Genomic DNA, 24,102 nt, shown 5'->3' on the forward strand with positions numbered 1-24,102 from the left:
TGACACAATATTTCTTATGAAATCTACACAAAAACCTGAAATTTAAATTCACTCCAGTGAGTAAGATATAATGTATTTTGTGCCAGAAATACACAGATCTACTTCAATAACAAAGGAAAACACATTTAATATTTTCAATGTATTATCACAGTGTATTTTCTTAAACAAATAGAATATAGAATAATATTATTGATAGAATATATACAAATAAAACAATATAATAAATAGATGTATATTATATAAAAATCACAGTTTAATAGGACGCAATATTACTGGCTAAAATCAAGAATCAAAAAGTGATATGAAAATTACTTAAAATGTATCAAATTTACAAGATTCCTATAACTTCAATTTAAATATCAATCTTACAAATTTACAACTTACTTGATAATAGTTAAACAAAGACATTTCTGCAAATTCAGAAACAATGCATAAGTTTGGTTGTATACTTTAACTTCATCAAAATGAAGTGGACTGCTTGTGTTTATGTTTTGAATCATCAGTGCATGTGAAACAATATCTTTGCTTGAATACAAATACTTTCTAAATCAATCAAAAATTGTCTAGTTCACTGCTGTTAATTTAAGCTGCTCCCTGTATAGCTTGTACCGGTGGTAATTTTGAACCTGAAGGAGGTCTAGCTATAATTTCTATCTCAGATATTTCACGTCGCAATCTCTTCATCTCTAATTGCTGCATTTCAATAATTTTAATTTTTTCTCGTAAATCTTTCTCCATGAGAGCACTGGGAGCTTTAGATGTTATTTGTGATAATGTGACGGTATCATTGGATGGTCCTTTATTCATTTTACTGTGTAATCCCAGTGCTGCCTCTAAATCATGTATTTGTGTACGAGATATCTTCAGCTCTCTTCTTAGATCATTGATTTCTTTAATCAAAGACACATTTTCCTACAAAAAAAAGTTCAAATGTAATTCCATACATAAAAATGAATAAAACTATGAAAGTCAAAGTCTGGGACATTGTTTGTCAAATGAGATTTGCATATTGAATATTTTTCTGTTTAAAACATAGCTTTTACAACAAATGAAAATCTTTACTATAAAAAGTTCTTAGTTGTGGGTAAGGTTATACACCAACAGTTCTTGCTGGTATCCAAAATAAAAATATAAAGGAAAAGTGAATAGCAAACAAACCTGCATAATTCTGACATTATCAGCCTTGTGGATTTCAGAATCTTTCTCTAATTTTTTACGTAAAGATGCCACAGAACGTTCAAGATGTTCCCTTTGTCTGCTGTATTCTTTCTGTATGTCAGCATCTACACTAGCTGATTCAGTCTATAATAGCAAATATTGGATATATATTTTAATTTTCTCAAATGGATTACTTCATAGATAGGATATCAACATGTTTGTTATGAACAACTTTTGTTCAGAATGAAAACATTCTATTGTATGACCCTAAGGCTTGTTATACTTTACCTTTTTTCATTAATTTAGCTGTTAAAAAAAATGACTATTTCTGACTCAAAATACTTACAATATCTTCTTGTACATGTTTCTGATATAATGCTTTAATACTTTGTTTTAACATCTTAGGATCTTGTATATATCCAACACAATTATGTAGGTCAGTCTTAAATCTCTTGATATTGGCTTCTTTCTCTCGTACCTACACAAATTTAAATTGAATTAGACAATATTATCAGAAACGTATAAATACAAAATAAAATGTACTATAGTACATAGTTTTTGCATAATATGCTTTGTGAATTGCCACAAGAACGTTTGATTTTTCTGAATTCTAATACTAATAATTTGACTAATTTTACTACTTTTCTCCTGTGAAGTTCACTAATTAGTCTAATAATCTAATGAATATAGTAAAATTCTAACATACATTTTGGCGTTCCCCAAACATTTCTTTCTCTGTAGCTTTAAGTTTTTGGCGAAGTTCAGTAATGCTGAGTTCTTGTTGTGTCTTGGTTTTATCAAATCTCTCTAATTCACTTTCCATCTACAAATTTAGAGACAATTTATAAATAATAATACTTATGAAATTAAGTCCAAATCTTAAATATAGTGGAGCCCGTTTATCTACAGGGCTCCACTGTCCTAAATTTTTAATACCAGTACCTTCGGCCAAATGATGTAGTTTCAGCTTTTGGTCTATAAAGTCTAAGCTAGAAGAAACCAGTCTGAAAAATGTGTTCATTGAAATCAGTATTGAGCATACTGTGTAAGATAAAACACAAGAAGAATGATAGAGTGTCAGGAAATAATTTTACCTCTTGTATCTGTTCTTTCATAGTTTTTATATCATTCTCTCTAGGTTCTATCTGTTTCTTTAATTCTTTAATCTTATAATCTAGTACAAACTTAAATTTCTCTAATTCCTGATTCTTCTTTTTCAAATCATAGATTCTCTTTTCCTAGAATAAGACGATAAAAAAACTTGCAATAAGCTGATATTAATTTAATTTTCTGTTCAGGTTATCAAGAAAGTTCTCTTTACCATTTTACAGTACATGTATTGGGGTCTCATTCACTTAGTGACATCATACAAATGGGTTCAAAGTTTGACAGTAGTGTCAAAGTCTGATTTTAAATAAGTCATCTTTACCGAAATTGGTTAAGATACAGCTGGTGGACAGGATAATTGAAAAATCCTTGATAAGTTATATCGACAAGATAAGTAATTCTTTCAAAATTATGCCTGTTTCTTCTTCAAAACAACTGTTGCTAAATAATAAGATCAAAGCTTTCCAGACACCAACCTTATCTTGGATGGTATCATCTCTTTCAGCTATTTCTTTCTTCAAGCCAGCAATATCTTTCTCTAGATTTCTAATAATACTGTTTAATTTGGTAGTTTCAGCCTGGTACTTCTTAATTTCTTCTTTATGGTCGTCAATTTCTTTTTGAAGACTTGTAAACTGGAAAAAAAAATAATTATTGATAAGTGACAAAATATTTAAAGCTGAAGAATTTAAAATTGTATCTTTAGTGCTTTGATTGTACTATATTGATTGAAGGGCAGATTTAATTTAACCAATGATATACTATAAATTGTGTGAGGATGCAGTTGATATTTCACTGGGCCCCTCAAATCCAAACTTCTGCTGCCACCACTGATAAAGTTTAAATCTGATGAGGATATGTAAACGTTTAATCAAGACATGATAGCCAAAGTAATAGTTTGTGGCAGTAAACCATACCTACCTTTTTCTTCATGATGCCAGTTTCTCCCTTCAATCTCATATTAGCTTCCTTTTCATCTCTTAAACGTCTTTCATATTTATTTTTAATATCTAATATTTCTCTGTCAGCATCTTCTTCAATTTGTCGTTTAGTTTCTTCATATTCTCGATTCTTCTGATTGGCTTCATCATTAGACTTAAATAATACAGATATTGGTCTTATGTTTTAACTCTTTACATATTACTGGTCTCGTCAAGATCACAAGACAAATTTTGCCTGGCCACGTATTCTCACTAAGTTAAGATCTTAGGATATCCTTGATCTAAGTTCGTTTAGAGAAAAGGCTTCTAGGACACTGATGTTAACTTAAGGGCTATTATTATTCCCAACTCTACAGTGCACAATCAAAAGCACATACAAATGTTTTTGCAAATTTCTTCTCCATACTACTTTTTTCAGCATATCAGTTGTCAGATGTAAAAATTCTTGTGGCATATGACCTAAGCACAATGTTTTTCTCAATTTTTCTATCAACATTTGTTTGATAAATAATGACTTACCTGTTCCAGTTTTGATGTCATTTCAGATATTTTAGTTTCATAATATTCTGTTAATTCTTCTAATGCTCGTTCTTTACTTTCCTCCATTTCCTGAAGCTGCCTTTCATAATCTTCTTGCATTTTCATCATTTTAGCTTGTTGTTCTTGAAACTTTTCATATTCCAGCATCAATTTCTGATTATTTGCAGACTCTGTAATAGAACACAAAACAATTACCATGGCAACTTCTCTTGTCAGCTTTACGCTTTTTTTTAAATGATTAAAAATATTGGTTATTATAATCAAATAAATTGTAGTAGTAAAAAGGTGTTTTTACTCAGCAGTTTTTGTCTCCAAAAAAGTTGATACTAACCTAAATCTTGTTGCTCTTTAGCATATTTCTCGATCAATTCAGCGATTTCTTCTTCATGTTTGGCTTCTTCTTTGTCTTTTTCTGTTTTCAAAACCTACAAATTCAGATGGTTAAAAAATAAAATTTACTAAAAATGATGTAGCAATGTTGGAGATATTTCTGGTGTGATGATGTCACAGATTCATTTTACAGACAGTTCGTTCTTAACCTTTAACCATTGAGTCTCAGATGATAACATCTAATATATCCTGGCCCTATAAAATCTGAAGAATGTGATGTCCCCATTGTGGCGTGTATGGTTTAAAGGGTTAAGTATCTTTTTGATGTGGTATTTAGTAACTAAATCTTAAGGTATATAATAAATCTTATAACATGACAATGACTGAAATGATTAGAAATTATGCTTCATGAAATTTTGATAAATTCCATTCATTTATAAACGCTATGTACCTCTCGGTAATATTCCTACCTGATTTTTAGTTTTCAATGATTCCATTTCTTGAATAAATTTCTCAGTTAATTCCTTCATCTTTTCATTATAATTCATATCTTTTAATCTGAGTTGATATTCATTCTCCATCTTTAATTCTTCTACTCTAGTTTTCAATTCAGCCATTAGAGAATTCTACAAGTTCAAAATATCACATTTTATAGATAGAGAATAATGGATATCAATTTTACACCTAAAATTAACTTTGAAGACACCAGACATGCCAATGTTAATGGCAGTTGAATTGCTAGTTCTGTCTGATGTCCTGAGAATGTCAGATTACTAAATCATATAAAATTATAAAATCATAAAGTTTTAATGAAAGAGGGTTGGTATCTCTCACTACAACAAAATATTCCAGGAGATTCTTATGAGATGAGTAACCATATCAAATAAGATATGGAAACAAATGTCGAAACAGCTCATTTCATATACCAATACTAACTTTGATCATTACTTTGAAGTATTATTATTACCATGCTTAGAGTACTGTCGAATTCCTACCTTTTCTTCCAAATCACTCTTGGTGATGAGAATTTCTTCAGCCCATCCTACTTCCTTATCTCTTTTCATTCCTCTCCCCTCTTTATCTTGTATCTTCCATAACATAATAGTAGCATCTTCTGATACAGTGATCAAATACTGATCATCATACGTTATCTTCATCTACAATAAAATTAGATAGGACCGGCTTAGGTACAGTCAAATAACCAGGGCACGTTTTACAGTTAATATAAAAGGGTATCTGCATTTACGATATCAGCATCTGCTGGAAGCAAACGTTTACTTGTCATCTACCAACCAACCATCCATTAAATTAAAGAAGTTCATACAGCAGTACCTTTATAATCATGGAACCGTGAGCTTGATGTTCCTGCCATTCTCCAGGAACAGCTAATGGAAATTTCATTGACCATAATGTACCACGAACAGTACCAGCAAACAGCATTCTACCGGAATGTGATAATACCAAATTACTCAATGTCATATCACCAGTTGGTACTTCACGTATAACCTGTAAATAAATAAATTTTGTTCTTAATTCTGAATCTTTCTGATTATGAATATGCAGTGTGCAATAATGGAAATTATGCTACAACATTTATTTGCCTAGCACAAGAAGAATATACAAAGTTACTCACTGAAGAATCAGAAATCTCTTTCAGAGTTTTATCAGAACCAACAGCAAATGTTGTCTTGCCATCTGGTGCTACAGTGACTCCAGTATAACTACAAGACTTTAGGACTATTTCAGATAGTCGTTTACCAGTACTGATCTCCCAGTCATAAACAGCACCATCCATACCACATGATACAATCTTACTATCATCAGCAGACCATACTATAGATCTCACTTTACCATTGTGACCTTTCAAATTGGCAATATTATCAAAGGTTGTAGTGGAATAGATCTGAATAACGTTACCATGGACAGCAGCAAAATAATGGCCACCATTACTAAAAGAACACTGAAAACGACAAAAGTAATGATAATATGTGTTTTTTATTAAGATATTTCATCTAACAAAATAGTTCAAATATTTAAATCAATTACCAAACTATAGTTTCAATACTTATGAGGTAAAAAGTTAAAAAGTTAAAATAAAAAATCAAGGCTAATCAACAAAATATGCATGGTGCCCAAAAAAATAATTTTATTTCAGAGAGGCATACAATTTAATAGACTTTTGAAATTGGACCATAATATTAGGATAACCAATTGGAATTTTGCTATTAACTATGTGACCCAAAGCAACAACTTCGAATAGACCTACCTCTCTACAACCTCTTACAGTGAATTCCTTAAATGTTCTTATATCATCAATAAGAACATTCATTAGACGTAGTTTATCTGAGAAACCAACTAATATATATAAACCGGAGGGATGGAGAGCAATACTGTAGGCTTCTTCAGCAAATTCTTTATACAACTCTAAATTACTGAAAAACAAAACTTATTTTGATATAGGTTCTACTTCTAGATTTCTAATCATTATGGACAATTGGTAGAGATAATTTTTGTCTGAAATAATTATTTCGATTCTAGACATATTTCCTTGCTCTTTCTGTTAAATTACATGATGTGAGGGATTAAAAGGTTGTTTAATTTTTAAATTCAAATTATGGAATAATGAAAACCATTAGTTACCTTTTCCAATTTCAGACATAATAATTATGTAAATTTTCAATCTCCAAATATATCATATGGTATTGTTTCAATACTTACCATGTTTCATAATTCCAGATTCTAACAGATCTATCTAATGAAGCTGTTGCAATCAATGGTTTTCTGATACAAACATCTAAACCCATAATTTGACCATAATGGAATGACTGAGCCAATACTTCAAAAGTTGCCTGATCCCCATGCTGTTAAAAAAATGAAATAAAATATACATTAATCTATAAGTTGATATTGTTTATAAAAGTTTTAAATATAGAAAAAAGAAATGGAACAACTTTAAAAAGCTTTTCAAACTTCTTTGGACAACAGAAAAATATCTTATCGAAAAAAAATAACATTTATGCCAAAATTTGCTTTAATTCTTTGAAATTTATTTAGATTGTTAATACCCCAAAGCTTCTTGGTATACCAATTCAGTATTATTTTATTAAGAGTTAAAAGAACAATACCTTTCCAAGATCAGCACTAGACAATGTTAAATAATATAACTGACTCAGGTCTGTGGAGGCTACCAATGTTTCTTCAGATGGACTAACAGTTAGACATTTAATATGTTGTAATTGGGATTTACTAGGATCTGTACTATTACTATCTGCTGGTATCTAAAAATCAATAGATAAATATTCAAAAATTGTCAAAAAAGTACATCAATTCACCTCTTTACTCAGAACACGAATATTGTTAATACTTTCAAATGTTTTCCAGACTACGAGCAATCTTTTTCTAGCATGCCACGGCAACTAAAAGACAGAGTATGGTGACTTAATACAGAACAAGACTAAACTCAAAATTACTTAACTTGAATGAAAATTATTCAAATTCAATGATCAAATAATCACAAACGCTTGATACAACTGAGTTTAAAAAGGAAATAAAATGGATACCTTAATTTCTCGTGTTTTCTTAAAGAAATCTTTATCATCAGTCTTCTCAAATAAATGAACTGTACCCTGACCATAAGCACTAGCGAAACCTTTAGAATAGGCCACAATAGCTGTAATTTGTGGAGGTCCAGTTGGTGCTTGAGTTGAATCAGTATCTTTTCTGAAATGAAAAAAATAATCAATTACAAGAAAATATACATATAATTTTGCCATGATGGATATAAGAATAAAATAAAAAGAAATTAACAACATTAACCTTCCCATTATGCCAATTTGATTACTATGATTACTGACTGAACAGCAATAAAACTAACAGTTTCTATTTCGTCATGAGAAATCAGTAATAAAATCTAATACTTACCCATCATCTTTCTGTATGGATCCATTTGATATTTCTGTTTTCAATTCACCAGCTTCAAATAACATCAATTTTCCAGTATCAGTTCCCACTATGATGCGTTCTTCAGAAACCCAAGCATGGCAAAGATAATTCTGAGGTTCAATCTTTTGGAAATTGAATGGTTTCAGATTCCCTTCACTGTAGCGAAAATGTTTGAAGATTCCATTTCCAACAACACATAATTGTGTATTATCTTGTGGATTGAAACTTATCTGGAATACAAGCAAGAATTAAAAACAAATGAAACTGTGTTTCTTGAGATGTGTCCAACAAACACTGTGCCATTTTTTTTCTACTACCTTTACGTTTTTGATCAAAAGCAGCAGGGAAACAAGATAGCAGTAACACTAATGCATATTAAAGAGTAATAAATGAAATTAAATTTCAACCTGTTCAATATTTACCTGGTAAACCTCTGCAGTATTCTGAGCATTTGATGTCTTTGCTGAAGCCATGACTTTTGATTTCTCCCATGTCCAGTAGAGTAAGGTCCAGTCAGGTTTTCCACCTTGAGCTACCAGATATTTAGAATCTGGGGAAAAGGCCAAACTGACATATTCGCCTGATTGAATATCTGGACTGCTCAAAACCTTCTTTTTTCTTAAAGAATGTAAATCATAGATTGTGATGGTGGGTTTTTCTCCTTTCTCTGCTATGGCGATGTATCTTCTGTTTGGACTCACAGCTAGACATGTCATTCCATCACTTTTATCAGTTCCAGGAATAAATTTCTGTGTCTTCTGATCAATATTGTATAAAATACAATTGGCACCAGCAGGATAAACAATAGTCTGTTCATCATGGTAGCAGATGTTACTATTTACTGTTGGTTTGACACCAAAAATGTGCCTTGATTGAGCTATAGCTATCGACATTTTTGATGATTTTACTCCTCAACCTACAAGGAAAAAAAAAAAAAAAAATTCTAGTTAACAAACATAATTGGACCAAAATTTCTGTTACTGTTTATTGTTTGTGTTTCAAGACTGTACAGTAGTACTGGCTCCTCTGAACTGAACTTGAATTAAGGTCTTCAGACTAAGATAAGATAATTGAATCTAACTCTAAAAGACTAAGGGCCTAAGACCAAGATTGAAGAAACATTAGATTCTACTATATACCATTCCTAGCCTAATTCTATAAAGAAAGACTAAACTAAGATCACACCATCAAATGATATATCCGATTTATTTTAATTTTTGCATCGTAGCCTAAAAACAAACCCTTTCCTATTCAACAGTAAACCATACATACCAAACGTTTCAGTGTTCAAATTTGAACAAATTGCATTAATCAAGAACCGATTAGAATCTGGCCATTTCTATTCAATAGTTGATAAACAGTTCCTAATGGCAACAATGCGCAAGAGAACTCTGCGCATCCGGAAGTAAGGCACGCAGCCATCTGCAAGGCAAATCGTCCAATCGTCAATTCGGATTAATTTCGTCATTTCGGACAATTCCTTTTTGGTTACTATAATCGTTGTCCGTAAAAATCAGTGCTGTTTTCATATTTCCGAGCGTCTACGTAGACAAATAATGTATATACATTACAAGGTATGATTTGTACTTACCCAGTTTGTAACTTGAGCAACTCTATAAAATGTATTTATTTGCTGCTCAACTTTTTGTAAATATTTTGTTTATTTCCGGTGGTAAGAACATGTTTGGAAATGTAATTTAGAATTACATCCTTTCTTAAAAATGGTAAAAGTGGATGGATCAGCAGTTGTTTGGACTGTAAATATTGTATGTATAGTAAACACCAATCACACACTAGAGTCAGGGCCAGCTTGGGGCAGGCATTGCATTGAATGACGACATTCATTAGTATTAATATTGCAATGGCATTGATTGATATCTCAATAATAGTAATAATAACACATTATATATTTAAATTTCTTCCACTCACCCCCACACACAAACATTCTACCAAGTCGAAATATGTCAAATTAAAGAAGTGGATCCAGGGGATTATCGCAAGCATCACTCATGTTGTACACAGGCTTCAATTTATTTTCAATAGAATAATTTCGAACAGGCTAGTAATAGGTCAAATTGATTGTGTAAGTTTGCATAGACAAAGAAACCAAATAATAAGATTTTAACTTTTACGGCATACATTATAAAAAAAAATTGTAAAAAAATACAAGCCAAATTTAAGGTATTGAAGCATGAAAAGAATAGGATACATAGGAAAAAATCATGGCACAGAATCTTTTAGTAGAAAACATAATGTTGTTTTATTCTTCTCTTTTTAGTTCCTGTTTATTGTTGTTGCAGTAACTTGGGGCTATGTTATAGCTGCTGGAAGGGATGCCTCTTTTAGATTTTTACAACAAGCCTGATATTGAAACTGTTGAACTGTTGTATGATGGAGGTGATAAGTGAAAACTCAGCCTTATTGACAAATTACGAAGTCTTCAGTTTATTGACTGATATTCAGAATGGTCATGGACAAAGAAAGCCAAATAAACACCAACAAAATTTAGCAACAATTGTTTATGAAACAGTCAAATACTTAGAAAACACCTCATGTAAACTTCAAAATCCTGAGTTATTAAAAGTTTTTGCTGAAAAAGTCAGCAGATTCAATTTGACAAAAGCAGAGAAACTTCAGATTTTAAACCAAAGACCAACTACTGCTGTAGAAATTCAGTTAATAGTTGAAGAAAGTGAAGAGAGATTGACCGAAGAAGAAATTTATGAACTACTTGAATTGATATCATCATGTGTTCCTAGCATTTCTGATGGTGAGAAGGTTGAAGGAGCAAGTGAAGACCATGAAGGTAAAGAAGAAATACAAGAAGGAAATGAAGAGGAAGAGGAAGAAGAACAAATGGATGAAGGAGAGGGTGAAGTGCATGAAGAATTAATAACTGAGGATAGAAATGATGTTCAAGTTGGTGCTGAAGACAATGATGATGATGATTAATTTAATGATTATTACTTTACCTGACAATCTAACCATTATTTTAATCAGTAACATTCTTTATCTTAATTTTAAAGAAATATGATGCCCTAGTAAAAGGCTAATTGAGTGATTGGTATCATCATAAATGCTGGTATTAAAATTGATAATGTTTGTTTAGTTTTAAAATACCAATATACCGTCAAACAGTAATTTTTTATGATTTTCAATGATAAGTGAAACACCATATTTTATATTAAAAAAAATTCCATGTAAGAAAAATTGTGATTTGTCTCCAAGTAAATATTGTTACTCCAGTCCTTATTAAGGTTTCATGACAGTTATTTCATCCAGCAAAAAAGTACTTGTTATTGAAGCATGTCAAGCCATGCATATGTATTTGATTTAGTGGACACTTGCTGCTCTTAGGGGGAAAAAAAGTATTTTAAGATATTTAACTTTATGACGAAATTGAAAGTCGAAAAGAATATAATAAAGTTGGTTGTTGTCTGGAGCAATAAAACATTTTATAAAGAGTTATATCCCATTGAAATTTCCTGAGCTTTGATTGAACGAAGGTTGCCCAGCAAGGTCATTGATTTGTTTTCAAGATGGCATCCGACGTCATTGGTGCTACCTTGGACAAGCCATGGCACAAACAGCTAGCCCTAAAAAGGGCACAAACGAATCGTGGCAGCTTTTATCCTCCTATGAGCATTGAACCTCTTCCTCATATGCGTAGTAGGCTTGGAGGTCAGGGTATGTCGACCGAGGAGAGAGTTCTTCGACGACAGTGGATCCAAGCTCAATATCTTGCTCCAAATGAACCAAACTATGGCCCGTATGAAAAGCTTCATTTTAGGAAGAACATCTTTAGAAGACCCCTGACTGGTGTATGGGAGAATTTTTGTAATTTTTTAATTTCTGTGACAGTAAGTAGTAATAGCAATGGGTGTAAAGTTCCAAACTGTCCGATTTGGTTCAGTAAAGAGCTAATAAGATAAAGAATCGAGCCTTTGATGCAATGATATGAACTGTTAAATGAGAATAAATATCACTTTGTGGTCAGTGGGCACACCTAACAATCAGGATTAGGCCTACTATAGACTGTTATTCAGTCCAAGTTGAAACCTTGTGGTTTGGCAGACAACCATAGTTGTAAATAGCTTGTAATAATGCATCCAATTTGATTGCATTTTAAGGATGTTACGGTTTTATTTCAAAAACTTAACATATTTCAGATTATCTAGTGAATCAACCAATTTTTGAAATAATAAATCACTATTTATGTTCTATTAATTCTTGTTAAAATATTCAAGTGTCCCGCTATATTTAAGCAAAAGTTCGCCAAGTTCTGTTGCATTCGCCATTCCATACCTGCTGTGAAAATAGTGTTTATTATTTCTCACAAATCTGAAACTCTTGCGCAATTAAGTGGAGACTGTATGGGCATTATTCATGACTTAACTGAGATGGACAACGAGTTTATTTTAGCGGTGTGACACATTTTCAAATATGGTGATCTTATTTCGGTAGAACAACACCTGAAAAACATTATCTACTCACTGGCCACATTGAGTTCTAAACTGAATTTTTCTCTCATGTCACAAATATTCATAATATGATTTTCAAGTGAATACCAATTGTCTTAGAATGCCTTTGGGTCCATGAATATATAAGTTTTGAAAATTTTGCACTTGAAATGAACACACTTCTCTCCAAGAAACTTATGTGAAATTGACACATTTTGAAATGAAAATCTCCCTCTGTAAAATCATAGTTTCAAATAATTTTGTTTTCAATGGTTGGCATTTTCATCAACCCAAAGACAATCTAAGACTCTCAGCAATATTTGGAGATTAATATTTCAATTCATACAAAAATGATAGCCAAAATGTGATTTAGAACTTGATGTGGCCAGAGAGTAATTTGTACTCAGGTAGCCTACATGATGTTAAGTTGTTAAGGTACATCTTATTCCATAACTATCACATACTTTTACATCCAATTTACCATTTTTTACGGTTGATTTGAATATTTTTTTTTATCTTTTCTGACCCAATTTGAAAAGTTGTGGAATTCAAAATTTTACACCCACTGTAGTCATATAGAATTTTCCTAATTGCCTGATTCTAAATCCGTCTTCATTAGCCCACATGGTGCAGAAAAGTAGGACGTAAAACTCCATTCATTTCATTTCTGATTCTAAATAAATATCTGTCTGCACTGTAGAGTGTCACAATCAGAATGAAAATTCAGTTTAGGCTGTACATGTATATGATTGAATAAAACTTCAGGTGGAAGTGACAACTGACAACACTGGTACTGGTAAAAACTTTGTTATCTCCATTACAGCATAATTCTTTCTTTTCAGGAGAATCCTATTGTAGGAATCCTATTATGGATTCTTAACGATTTATGCACCAATAATGAGGCTCTGAAGCAAGTGACTTGACAAGATAGCCCATGAATGCATCTACTGCCAGTGGCAGAATACTCTCCAAGTACAATGTTTACAGAATTCCAATTCGATTCCAAATTATTTTTGAGATTGTCTTTAGGTTGATGAAAATATCAACTGATTTTTTTTCATGCTTGGTTGGAAACAAATAATAATTTTTAATCCAAAATTTGGATGCTTCTCATAGGAAGCTTTTTCAAATTCTGAGATTATGACAAAGAACACTTTTATAAATGTAATAACTTCGCTACTTCTGTTTTTAAATGAACAAGGTTGTTTTCGCTCTTTGCTTGGCAGTGTTATTTATTTTATAGGGTTCTGGTTAAAAAAAGAAAGGATGATTTTTATTGTTAATTTTTATATTTCTAGAATAGACCTAAGGGAGTTGGCTATCTTCACTACACTTTCCCCCGGCTCCTTGGTGCTGTTGCTGTTAGCTATTGGCTTGGTTATTTATTGAAATACCACAAGGGTGTAAGTAAAGCCTTATTTATAAAGTTTAAGGTCTGCAATAATTTGACTTGTGATCCCAAAACATGTATTTTTTTTAATTTGTGTAAAGGTGGGTTACTGTATTTTTATTTATTCAAAATATATTAAGTTATTGTAAAGTGAATATGAATAGAAAGTAGAGGTGTTCTAAAGATTTATAAAAATACTCCAGAGTACCGGTACACAAATTATTTGTTAGAGACATCAATTGATTGAATAAATAAGCATGATTTGACAAACAACTACCCATCTTAGAATAGAATATTTTTCCTTTAAGATACCTTTAAAGGCCATGGTTCACCATTTTCAGAGGTTGATTTTGCCTTGCATATATGTAAATAGTCTTCAGAAGTACCAGTATCAAAACTATACTTTTTATTGTTTTCATCACGAGAATAGTCTGTCTAAAAATTCTGGTGTTCGAAAATTGTTCCTTTTGTTGATTGGTCTATAATATGAAATGTGGTGTACGGATAATTTTTGAATATCCGGTCATTATCCATTCTACATTGACAGTCTAGAAAAAGGCAAGTCATCAATGTAATTTGAGTATAATGAATTATGGGACACAATAACTGGTTAACTTAGCTTAGCTGAACAAGGCATGATTGACCTCCGAAAATGATAAACTATGCATAGGGCCCCTTAAAATTTCAGCAAATTACCATCTTGTGGAAACCTTAACTTTAAGAGAAATTAATCAGTCAATTTTATTTGTAGTTGTAAATGCAACATTTAACATCAAGTTGTTTTAATAATTTATAATCTATTCTAGGATTGGACGAAAGAAACTGGATGGAATATATCATTTACTAGAGAACCTGAGTATGATGTAAGTATTAATTTTCATGTACATAATTTGAACAAATATTACATCTCTGAGTCTGATGTCTTTGTTTTCCATCAATAAATATGTAACTATTCTAGAGATGGTATGCTATATATTGGTATGTCGATACATTGCAATACGACCTGTCACCAAACGCACATCGTGTGGTTGTGTATTAATACCTGACATAACCTTGAATACTAGACAAACATGTTTACACAAAAAACTAACCTTCATTCAAATGTATAAATTGTCCAATTCATGAATGTCAAGGAGGTAACAGTAAACCTATGACAAAAGTAACTAGTAATATTATTCTGTTATATAAAAAATATACAGCAGTGGAAATATCATTGAAAGTTTGAAGCTAAAGTGTACATATATATAAGGCATTATTGTGATACTTACCATATCATGACATGATCGATGCAATATCCAGCGCTAGATTATTCTACGCTTCTTATTCAAAATCCACAACTAGGTCTAAGGTGGCATCACGATAGAATAACATTTGGTGAGCACAGTAATTGTCAATTATTCTGGGCCCAATTCATTAACTTTACTCAAATCTTTCTCTTTTAGTTGACAAAACCTTATGTACCAAAACCAGATAATGAATTCTTTGCCAGAGGATTTACTACTAGAAAGGTGCTATTGAATGAAAAGTAAAAAAGATTGTACATTTAATCATAGACACAGTTCAAAAACACAGTGAAGTGATAATAGAATAAAACTAAAAATTATTGGTTTGACACATCAAGAAGGCAATAGCGGTGTGCTGCTTTATAAAGTACACTGTTCAACATCCAGAAGAAATTTTTATTAACTGCCTTAGTTGGTATATGATTTATTGTAGAGTGATGAATATATGACTCTCTCCTGATTATGGTGTTTTTTTTTCTTCTTCTTCATTTTGACGGGGATTTGACGGGTGAAGTGGCAAGGTGCTAATTATTTGGCATGTATTATAAATATGAATATTTAAGACATGGAATTGCATTTCATGTGATACGTGACTGCAATAGGAGAAATGGGCTTAGACTTGATATGCCTAAAATAGTACACATGCATGACTTCGGACAAACCACTCTGACAACTGTTAAAGTTGTACATCATGTGATACGCAAAACCACCTCTATGACATCATGGCTGACATGAAAATGTGGTTGTATATTGCCGTCGGTCAGTCCATCAATATTTCTTGTGGGCACAATAGAGACTTAGTCAATTCGCATCAAAATTTGTTTGTGGGTACAACAGAAGCTACAATTTTCAATGAATTTTGATGTAAGCATTGGAATTGATAAGATCTCGGTCAAGTTTAATTTGATTTTTCAACAAACAGAATGGATTTTGAGTTATTGCCCTTGACTAAGTAAAATCGCATCAAAATTTGTTTCTGAGCATTGGAATTGATATGATCTCAGCCAAGGTTTGAATTTTACGATTTTTCATTGAACGGATTTATTGCCCTTAACTTAGTCAAACGCCTAAAATTTGTATGTGAGACTACTGTTTCAATCTGATTAAAGTGAAAGAGAAAATTTGGTGTGATCATTTTGAATTTGACTAAAAGTTTTTCAGTTATTTCCCTTGAGTTAAATCGTGTCAAATTTGTTCATGCGGTCAATTGAGTCCAATTCTTATTCCATTTGAACCTCAGAATCACAAAGAACAAAGCCAATAAAAATCGAGTCAATGACAACTCGGTAACACTTGAGTATCCATGTACAGTAATGTAGCATACCCAGGATTATTGAAAATTGATCAAAACTCTGTTCTTTACAATATTTTCCAGCTGGACAGACAAGGATGGTATTAGAATCAAAATGGAAGTTAAATCATGGGATAAAAATTTATTTAGGTTGATTTCTACATATCACTGACACTCTTCTGTCTCTGGGCACTATATTTCCTTTAAAGTAGGATTTTTCAGCAGCCAATACTTCATGTGTATACTCATATCTAGCTCTATCTCTGAAATATCAGAGTCAGAATTAGGTTATGGATACATAGCAGTGTATACTTACAAGTGGTAATGAATAAATGGTTTGCTAATTGCGAAAACGTTCTATTAATAATAAAAGTTTGAAAAATTCAACCCTCACCATGTGTCCAGGACCTAAAAGATGTGCAGAGTGAAAGTTCAGATCAAGACAAGCACTTCAGATTTCTAATTTGAATCCCTCATATTAAACAATTTTTCATTTGATGATCAAATGTTTTGCTGCCTAAATAAGTGGGGATCAGTTCTGTAAAGTCCTAGCCCAGCTTTTACATTGGTAATAAAAGAAAAGGTTTTTTGATTAAAACATACTTCATAACATATAAGGCTCTTCTATTTAGTAAAATATCAGCATATTTCCCTTTATCTTTCTCTAAAACCAGTCTCATTACACATGGTGACAACAAACATAATCCAGCTATTATTCTTCCACAAAACTAACAAACACAAAATTAAGACTGCAATATTCTCAACAGTGATTCTTTGTCAAAAACAGGGCAACTTCAACTAGGATACAGTTTTATCCATAAAAGCTCTCAATAGTTCTTGCCAAAACAGGCCTATGATCTACATTTTAAACCAAAGCATGTAAAAGAAATAGCCTACTTAACAGCTGTGGACCTGTAATACCTTAGAAAATGACAAAAAATATCTGGAGAAAATGCTGCATGGTCATATTTTGCATTGATGGAGTTGATATGGGACATACAAATTTATTAAAGTTGCGAGATAGAAGATAGTATCATCTAATGACAAGTAGCATCCCAATTTTCAATGATTTTGGACATTATAGTCTATTCTGAAACAATGACCAGCATCATACAGTAAATTGTCCTTCCTTGGGAAACTAGAACATATCTGATAAGTTCCTTGCACCTAAAAAATTTTCAATCAAAAGTTATTGAAAACTATGCTTAAAGAGTAAAAAACAAGTAGTGGCAAAATTACTTACTCTAACAGCATCTATATGTGGTTTAATATAACCATCCTTCTTTATATCTAATATATGTGTAAAATCTATCTGTGGTGTTCCTGGTGCAAATGATATGTCTCTAACTTTCTTTAATATTTCCTGATTCACTGAATTCCACACCTTTCTTTCTGTTTCTCTGTAACCATGTATTGCCTGCAAATATAAATATATATAAGCTCATACATGACTGGTTAAACAGGATAGGAAAGGGAGAAAAAACTTCTAAATCTGTTCAATTTTCATTTGGACAGTGATCTTCAAATCCACGTCCTGTATCCCTAAATTTGATGTGTATATACTACAGTAGGCCTCTATAATATGTGCTCTGATTAATATAATATGCTACTATGCTAAGATTGAAACTCAGACTTCAGTTTATTTTGAAAGTGTTTAAGTTGCTCAGACACTAGGTCTCTCAATTGTAATTAAGACTATTACTAAAGAAAATTCTGAGATCCTACTTACATCATCCCAATGTGTATCTTGATAGCGAATTCTTTTTATTTGTGGTTCAATTTCCAACATCAAGCTCTCTTCTTCCTTTTCGGTTAAAAAATTCTCATAAACTTTCATATCGTTGCATAGAATTTGTTCTGTTTCATTGTCAGAGGCTGTCAAATAAGCTGCTACTTGCACTTCATTTTGTGTGGAATTGGCAGTACTGTAGTTCTTTATATTCTTTTTCACAACTGGTTGGAAAACTGGTGCTTTTCTGCATATTCGAGAAACATATACTTTAGAAGAATTACTTGACAAAAATTTATGTAGAACAGTACATGTATATGTCTTAGACATAATTATGGAACAATTTAAATGCTAAAATCCCGTAAGAAAAAATATCAGATTGAATGTCCTTCTATTACACCCACATGACCTTCACAGATGAAACGAACTGGCTTCCGTCAGTTCGTTTTGTTTGAGAGTAGGCCTAATGGCTATGTCCAAAGCTCAAAGCGACATGAACATCTAACTGTTTAACATCATAATTTAGTCTGAGTTTTCTTTGTTTCTCTATGAAACTTATGTTGTAAGAATATAAATTTTAATTTGACGAATTTCTTTAGCATGAATCATAGAGTTATATATGTATAACTCTATGGTATGAATAGTATTAATCTGGTGCCGTGATACCAGTAGCCCTACATCTAATAAATAGGAAGAAACGAAGTGGATCCCAGTACGTTCCTTTGATGATGATGTTGACATGTCAGAGCACTCCGTCTCGATAATTAATTCATTTTGGAAATTAGGTATGCAAAGCGCTTTTGTTTTCTGTTATACTATGTATTCCATATTCCTAAATCTTCATGGTTATTTCTATTATTCATAGCTCATAATGCAGTCTGCACAAGACTCGTTTCTAAGCAGACGAGAGATGAAAATTTTATCATGTTCGACAGATGTTGGCCTGCCTAAGCAATAGCATTGTTTCTCTTGGTGTAGAGCATACTAGCACTTGTTTCTGTTTTATTGGCAGAAAAGGCATTTCTATACTATGGATAATCCTTTAGCTTTAGGTCGAGGCCTAGCAACTGATGTAGTAAAAGGATTGATCGCAATATTCAATCTATTTATAACATGACAAATTTAAAGCTGTTATATTAAAATGACCTTTTTCGTATAATTTTACTAATCTGACAAAGTTCCTAACTTGTTGAACAGACAAGCATTAGACTTCAGAGCTGTAACTGAAAATGGGGATGTTTAAGAATTCAACATGAAATTTAATGATCCAAATGTTCTGTACTAAATATAATCCAAATTTTCCCATACAAATCAGCGATAACAAAAGAGTCTAAAACAGTTTCAAATTAAATTTGATGACATATGGAATTTCATATTAGCTTACAGATTGTTTGATATTGTTTGTTATATTCATTAATTTTGATAATTTCAGTTAAGCCATATAAGGGAATAAAGAAAAAACTGTAGTTAAAGCAGACAAGATGAGTGCTGGACCATTAGTGGTAGAAATAATATGTACATGTTTGTTAGCAGCGATAGTTTTACATCGATATGGTGATTTACGAAAACAACATGTCCTTGTTACATTAACTACCTTTATAGCATGGTATTTCTCTTTTATGATCATCTTTATTTTACCGATGGATGTTTCATCTGTAAGTATAGTTTAGATTTTAGTTTTTCTTGTAAATGATATTTCCAAGTGATAATATTGCTTAAGGGAAAAAGATCAAGTGGGACAATCTGGAATTAATTCTTGTTCTATTGTAATTTGATTGAATGTAATGATAATTTATGTAAAATTGTTAGTGAGAATTGGAGCATATCGTAATATGAGATTCTTTTACATACATTTATTCATGGAATTGATAAAAAGAAATAATTCATATCACAAACACTTTTGTGATGATGTTTAAATTGATTGGCATATCTACTGGCATATATGTAGATTATCTCAGACTTGGCCAAAAATATTATCGTAAATTATCATTAAAAATGTAACTTGAAAACTTAATTATCGAATGTTGTGAAGTGACAGAAAAACTTTCCATCATATATTCAATTTTTTGCTTACTCAGACATTTAATATCCGCTGCATTAGCATACTAGGTACTAAGAAATTATAGATTTTACAATTTTATTATTGTAGACATTTTATCGTCAATGTTTACAAGATAATTTACCAATACCACCAACTACTGAACAAACAGCTAATATAACAACAACTAGTTTATATCAGTCTAATAATGATACACCAGATATAACTATTTATAAACCACATTTACTTTGTCAACAACCATTAAGTTATGTACCAGATTATGTTTTACCTGCTTTATGGAGAGTGGTATATTGGACATCACAGGTTTTAACATGGTAAGTTTAGAACAAGAGACAATTAACAAAATACTTTGATTTCAGTGCCAAATGTAATATGACCTAAGAGATGTTTTACAAAAGAAAGCATGTTCCGTCTCAAACTCAAATTATGACAATCTGATTTAAATGCAGGTATCTACATTTGCCACATAAAAAGCAATGATTTTTTTTTTGGTCTTTATAATATGTAAGTATTTGGTTTTTTTTCCTCATCTTGCAAGTCTTGAGTTTCTTGATTTGATCAACTTGATCTAGTCAGGCACTTGCATCTGCTGTTACTCATCAAATATCTTCAACATTGGTTTGCAAAAGTAATCTGAAAAGTTTCTGTGTCTGATATCCAAACTTCAGATTAGCATTAGATTAGGGAATATTAATATTGTCCTGAAAAGTATAACTGTTAGCCTGAATTGTTAAACTGGTAGAAATGACAATTATATCCTTTAAAGAAACTATTCTCACATTGAACTGATTCCATTGAAAATGCTGCTATAAGATTGGAATATGTTGTATGAATAGTATATGTATATTTTAGGTTGGTGTTACCAATGATGCAGTCTTACTCAAGTGCTGGTGATTTTACTGTTAGTGGTAAAATAAAGTCAGCTTTAATAGAAAATGCTATATTTTATGGAACGTACTTATTGATATTTGGTATTTGTTTAATTTATGTTGCTGCCAGACCTGATTTAGATGTTGATGGGTGAGTATTAGGTCTTCATTCAAGATTAGTTGAGAGTTTAAATTCCAAACAAAAGACAAGTTTAAACACAACCATGGCAAAAAGGGTTCTGTTCAAAAAGAAACATGAAAGATGCACACTGTTTAAGATCTTTCAGCAGTTTGAAATAAAAACATGACTTTTTTCCTGGCAAAATTTCCCTCATTGCATACTGTATTGCACAATACAATATTACAATCATATTTAGCACTCAGGAGCAGAAAAAACAACGCATTTCATTTAGTCTAAAGGTTAAAATCAGCATAGAGCTAAACTAGTTGTTGTATTTAAGTGTACTGACATAACTGTGTATTTGCGAATATAGTGCACACAATTATGTTCTTGTACTCGTGTAAATAATTATTAATTTGTACTTTCAGAGAAAAATTGAAAGTAATTGGTGTAACTGCTAGTAATACATGGGGATTATTTGTATTAGTCTTAATGTTGGGTTATGGATTAGTAGAAGTTCCTAGGGCTTTCTGGAATAGTTCCAAACGAGGTTATACCCTATCAAGTACTCATTTTAAAATAGCTAAATTAAGTACAGAGAAAACAGAAGCTGAAGAGGGTCTTGAAGATGTTTTAGAGGTATAAATCATTGTTTTTAGTTCACTTATGAAAGGGATATAGTTGATAGATATCATGACACCATCAGTCATAGCTGTGTACATGGGAATGATAATAGCAGTTCTGAATGACAGCAGTAATATACTATTTTATCACACAACACTACAGTTCCCAGGTTCATAACACAGGTTGATAAAAACAATATAAACTCAGAGTATAGGTTGATAACTATGCAAATTAGGTCATTTATTTATGCTTTGTGTAAAAAGAACAACATGACATCCTTTGATCTTAAGATAAAAGATCCGCCAACTCATAAACTTCATATATTATGATCCTCTATTTATGAATTAATATTAAATAAAAAAATATTGGATATTTTCAGGAAACAAAAAGATTAGCAGAAAAAATCAGATATAATCATCCTTTACGTAAAAATATGGATACCATTTTGGCAAAGGTAATTATTTATATGTATAATACTTCAGATTTAAAAGAAGCATTAAAGATGGGTTCCCTTATTTTCATTTATGAAAATGAATATGCTAATACTTATATGAATAGAAAGTATACCAATTTGTCTCACATATCCATATATGATTCTTAATTAGCTAAATTAGAAGAGAATTACAAGCAGAATTCCAATTAGTGACCTATCAAGAAAGGTCAAAAGGTCTTTTTTTGTTTATCCAGACTGTTCATACATGGACATTCATGATTGGTTAAAAATTTTAATTACATGCAATAAGAACATATTGATATGATAAAGAATACATGATAATTCATTAGAAACACTAATTAATCAAAGAGTTTCCTTAATTTGACACAAAGAAATAAGGAAATCCATCTTTAAGGTTGTTAAAATTGACAGGTGATGATTTAAATGTCTTATTTTAGTGTCCAGAATCTCTACGGAACACAATTCAGAATAAGAATGATGATTTTGAAGATTATGAGACCACATCTCAAGAAGTGATTTCACCTAAAAATATGGTGAAACTTCACAAGAGATTAATACGTTGTGTACAGTTAGAATGTCGAACTAAAATACAGTGGAATATGTTGATGGAGAGAGCTTTTGATGTTGAAGACACTATGAATAATGAGACTAATCCTGAATGTGTTTATCGTTCATCTTATCCTCGAGATATTAACCATTATATAAGATTGGTATATACTCCTAAAATTGGTATGTATTAATACAATTTTTATCATATCTCTATATGGGCACATATTGTATTGTCCTTATGTCCATCCATTTCTTGCGAATCTTTTCAAATCTGTTATTTTCAAATTTGTTGTAAATATTTTCTTGCACAAAATTTAACCTGACCACATCAAATCCTTAAGGGAAGTTAGGGCAATATCAGTTCTTATTCTTTATATTGGATCAAAGCATGGGATTCTTGATCCAATTCATATCCATGTATTTAGTACTTGTGTAGTTTCAATTATTCAATATTTTAAGTGAATATGAAGTGGGCAGCTTTATGGTTTAATCATGCATGGATGTACACCACAGGTACTATTTAAATACAGATACTCAAGACCTTCTACACTGAAATGAGTTATTTATCTTTGTTTATTTTTGAGCTAATAAAGAATATCTATTGTAGAATGGTATTGGAAATGTAAAATAAGAGCATGGTTTATGATGGTACTATCTGTTATATTAATGGTATTAAGTTTTATGGTTGTATGGTCCGAATGTTTATTTTTTATTAAAGATCCTATCTTATCTATATTTGCTGTATTTATTGATTCAGCTCAGAGAAATTATGATTATGTTTATATTGAGGTTAGTATTTGAAGATTTGTTTCTTTAATAATTTTTATATCCATTTTAGGACATTTTGTAAAAGTTTCCGCTTTTCTGACTACAGTTTAAAAGTTCATAATTTCCATTGACAGTTTCAAATTGGTTGTCTTATGCTGCTGTCATTCATAGAAATAATTAAAAAATCCACATTCCACAAAACCTTTCAAAAAATCTCTAAAAGTACCTTCATTTTATCATTTTATTTTTATAATTTTACTTTTTTGTATTTCAGTTTGCATCAATATTGACAATATCTTATATTTGTTTCTGTGCATATTATAGTGTATTTCAAATCAAGATATTTAACTATTATTATATAGCACCCCATCATCAAACTAATGAATATAGTATTATATTTACTGGCATGTAAGTTTTCACTTACTTTTCTTAATAATTAGTTATTGTTTCCATCATTTAAACCATTATAATTACTTATTTCCCATAT

The 24,102-nt window shown here is 31.2% G+C and overlaps 5 protein-coding genes across 5 annotated transcripts in view; 3 read left to right on the plus strand and 2 right to left on the minus strand.

The window, feature by feature from the left end:
- Positions 1–3,132: 3,132 nt before the first annotated feature.
- On the minus strand, positions 3,133–8,911 carry LOTGIDRAFT_118162 (hypothetical protein; the record flags this gene model as incomplete). The annotated part of the gene is made up of 14 exons (XM_009056537.1): positions 3,133–3,382; positions 3,428–3,458; positions 3,722–3,916; positions 4,078–4,171; positions 4,547–4,702; positions 5,072–5,233; positions 5,409–5,582; positions 5,710–6,036; positions 6,343–6,508; positions 6,795–6,937; positions 7,202–7,354; positions 7,637–7,925; positions 7,998–8,248; positions 8,441–8,911. 14 exons carry the CDS (start codon positions 8,909–8,911, stop codon positions 3,133–3,135), a joined length of 2,862 nt encoding a protein of 953 aa, XP_009054785.1.
- A 1,498-nt stretch (positions 8,912–10,409) lies between these two features.
- On the plus strand, positions 10,410–10,970 carry LOTGIDRAFT_118224 (hypothetical protein; the record flags this gene model as incomplete). The annotated part of the gene is made up of 1 exon (XM_009056538.1): positions 10,410–10,970. The coding sequence occupies one exon, from the start codon at positions 10,410–10,412 to the stop codon at positions 10,968–10,970; it is 561 nt and encodes a 186-aa protein (XP_009054786.1).
- Positions 10,971–11,517: 547 nt separating this feature from the next.
- Positions 11,518–15,612, plus strand: LOTGIDRAFT_232340 (hypothetical protein). The gene is made up of 4 exons (XM_009056539.1): positions 11,518–11,878; positions 13,777–13,881; positions 14,675–14,731; positions 15,311–15,612. Exons 1-4 carry the CDS (start codon positions 11,558–11,560, stop codon positions 15,395–15,397), a joined length of 570 nt encoding a protein of 189 aa, XP_009054787.1. The 5' UTR covers positions 11,518–11,557; the 3' UTR covers positions 15,398–15,612.
- Positions 15,613–16,584: 972 nt separating this feature from the next.
- Positions 16,585–18,279, minus strand: LOTGIDRAFT_118068 (hypothetical protein; the record flags this gene model as incomplete). Its single annotated transcript, XM_009056540.1, has 4 exons — positions 16,585–16,705; positions 17,046–17,170; positions 17,686–17,859; positions 18,172–18,279. The coding sequence occupies 4 exons, from the start codon at positions 18,277–18,279 to the stop codon at positions 16,585–16,587; spliced, it is 528 nt and encodes a 175-aa protein (XP_009054788.1).
- A 1,373-nt stretch (positions 18,280–19,652) lies between these two features.
- Positions 19,653–24,102, plus strand: part of LOTGIDRAFT_189226 (hypothetical protein) — a gene marked incomplete at its 5' end in the record, with an annotated part of 7,699 nt that continues 3,249 nt past the window's right edge. Inside the window, 8 exons of the mRNA XM_009056541.1 lie at positions 19,653–19,826; positions 20,321–20,544; positions 21,083–21,250; positions 21,649–21,859; positions 22,224–22,298; positions 22,736–23,027; positions 23,455–23,636; positions 23,890–24,023. Coding sequence (XP_009054789.1) covers positions 19,653–19,826; positions 20,321–20,544; positions 21,083–21,250; positions 21,649–21,859; positions 22,224–22,298; positions 22,736–23,027; positions 23,455–23,636; positions 23,890–24,023 — 1,460 coding nt within the window. The remainder of the gene's footprint in view (positions 19,827–20,320; positions 20,545–21,082; positions 21,251–21,648; positions 21,860–22,223; positions 22,299–22,735; positions 23,028–23,454; positions 23,637–23,889; positions 24,024–24,102) is intronic.

Source organism: Lottia gigantea (assembly GCF_000327385.1).
Source record: "Lottia gigantea unplaced genomic scaffold LOTGIsca_28, whole genome shotgun sequence".
NCBI lineage: Eukaryota > Metazoa > Mollusca > Gastropoda > Lottiidae > Lottia > Lottia gigantea.